Source organism: Amphimedon queenslandica, unplaced genomic scaffold (assembly GCF_000090795.2).
Source record: "Amphimedon queenslandica unplaced genomic scaffold, v1.1 AMPQUscaffold_6851_Cont21194, whole genome shotgun sequence".
In the NCBI taxonomy this organism is placed as follows: Eukaryota; Metazoa; Porifera; class Demospongiae; order Haplosclerida; family Niphatidae; genus Amphimedon; species Amphimedon queenslandica.
The window spans coordinates 1-1,955 of NW_003552861.1; the positions used below are offsets into that span (position 1 = coordinate 1).

The 1,955-nt window shown below is 33.8% G+C and overlaps 1 protein-coding gene across 1 annotated transcript; it reads right to left on the minus strand.

The window, feature by feature from the left end:
* Positions 1 to 1,209: 1,209 nt before the first annotated feature.
* LOC109591915 (kelch domain-containing protein 4-like) lies at positions 1,210 to 1,850 on the minus strand. Its single transcript, XM_020007515.1, has 2 exons — positions 1,767 to 1,850; positions 1,210 to 1,715 (listed from the first exon to the last, which is right to left on the minus strand). The coding sequence occupies exons 1-2, from the start codon at positions 1,777 to 1,779 to the stop codon at positions 1,210 to 1,212; spliced, it is 519 nt and encodes a 172-aa protein (XP_019863074.1). The 5' UTR covers positions 1,780 to 1,850.
* Positions 1,851 to 1,955: the final 105 nt, after the last annotated feature.

Consider the following 1,955-nt stretch of genomic DNA (forward strand, 5'->3'; position numbering starts at 1 on the left):
ATACCCATAAGGTATATGGTATAGCAGATCAGAAAAATTTTGTGAATCCTTAAAATAACTTAGTAAATTTATTCAGTTTTAGCATAATGTATTGTACTGTGGTCATGCATGAATTTCATAAATTTAAATTTAGCATTTCTGATTCATCCGCAAACTCGCAAAATTTAATTCTCTGCAAAATATTTCCAGCTGTACAGTATATGTACAGGAGTATTAAATGTATTGTGATTATTCTAGTAAAATTTGGGGAATATTTTGGTAAATATTTTGGTGATATTCGGTTTTGGGTAATTTTATAGGGGCTGAAATTTAATGAATTGATCAAAATTTGTCAATTAAATAGCACCTGCAATCTTTTATAGGCAGCTGCATTTAGATGCAATGCCCTAACTTAAACAGGAAGCATTTTATTGATAGACATTTAAATTTACATTTACTCCTGACACAAATCATTTGCATGCTTCTAACCACACAAGCTATTGTACCATTACGTGCATAGGTTCAAGCCTTAATGACACGTGACTATAAATCACTGGCAATTAATTTTCCAAAATTATCCCCTTACAAATTACCTACCATACACAGTATTATACTATACAGTATTATAATACTTACCAGTTGTTTCCATATTCTTTTATTAATATCAAGTAACCAGCAATCATCCTTAAAAGATCCACCCACCACTAGTAGGCATGGGCCTGAGTTACTATTAATAAATACACTGGAATGAGAATATTGTTCCTCAGGTTTTTGCTTTGATACTTCACCAATTTTGGAAAAATTTTTAATAATAAAAATGATACAAATAAATAATGAAATTAGAATCAATAATAGTATAACAATACATTACTAATAATGCACTTACTACTGATGTGTGGCTAAAATTAACAATATAAGTATTGTTACTGGATCCATTAGGAGTAGCCCCACCAAACAATATCGCACAGTCATTAGTAATTGATGTTAAAGTAAAGAAACTGATAGGAGGTGGTCTGTCTCCAGTAACATTAGGTGAACTCCATTTACCTAATAATAATAGATAAACATTAATACACACATACATTGTACTTATCACAATCATACAATACACAAATACACACACACACACATATTCTAATGAGTACAATATGCCGTACTATATATAGGAAGACACATAAACATTTATACTAACCAGATGATACTTTATAATAATGAATCTCATTAGTTCGTTTAAAACCGAGATACCATTCCTTTGCTGTCATACTCAGCATTAGGTTGTGTGGGTGTATTGTTAGAAGATGGTCCTTGTCCTCCAATTACTGCAAGATAGTCCTCACCGTTCACTTGAAATGCTAGCATGCTACAGTATCCTTTCATCATTGGTCCATGATGAGGAGTAGTAGGTGAGAGTTCCCTCCAGGTGAATGTATCAACATTAAAACTGTACAGGCTATTATGAAAACAGCTATCATGATTACACCCTCCACCAAAATAAAATATCTCATTGCCAATGGCAGCAGATGCATAGGCAAAAATACCCAATGGAGGATTACCAGTGGTGGGTTTCTGCTCCCATCTACCAGTAGGTAAATGGTATACCTCCATTAATGATGACAGTGCTTTCTTCTTATCATTATTGTGTACTTTAGGGAGACCAGGCTGGAGCCCACCCCACATATATAAGTAATCTCCTACTCTTACTGTAGAATGCCAACCCCTCTCCACTGGTTTATAGTCTATAGATAACGGTAACAGTAACTGAGTCAATCACAGAAACAACTCCTCACCTTTTGCTGCCATTGTAATGAGATACACCCACCTATGACGTCATCAAACAACTATCGTGCAACAATAGTTGTATAAAATCACACCACAGACAAGGTAAGACTAATAATAATCCTATTATCAGTACCAATAATAATTTCTCATTCCTAATGAAAGGTATTCCCAGTGCATCACCATGTGAATTTCATATA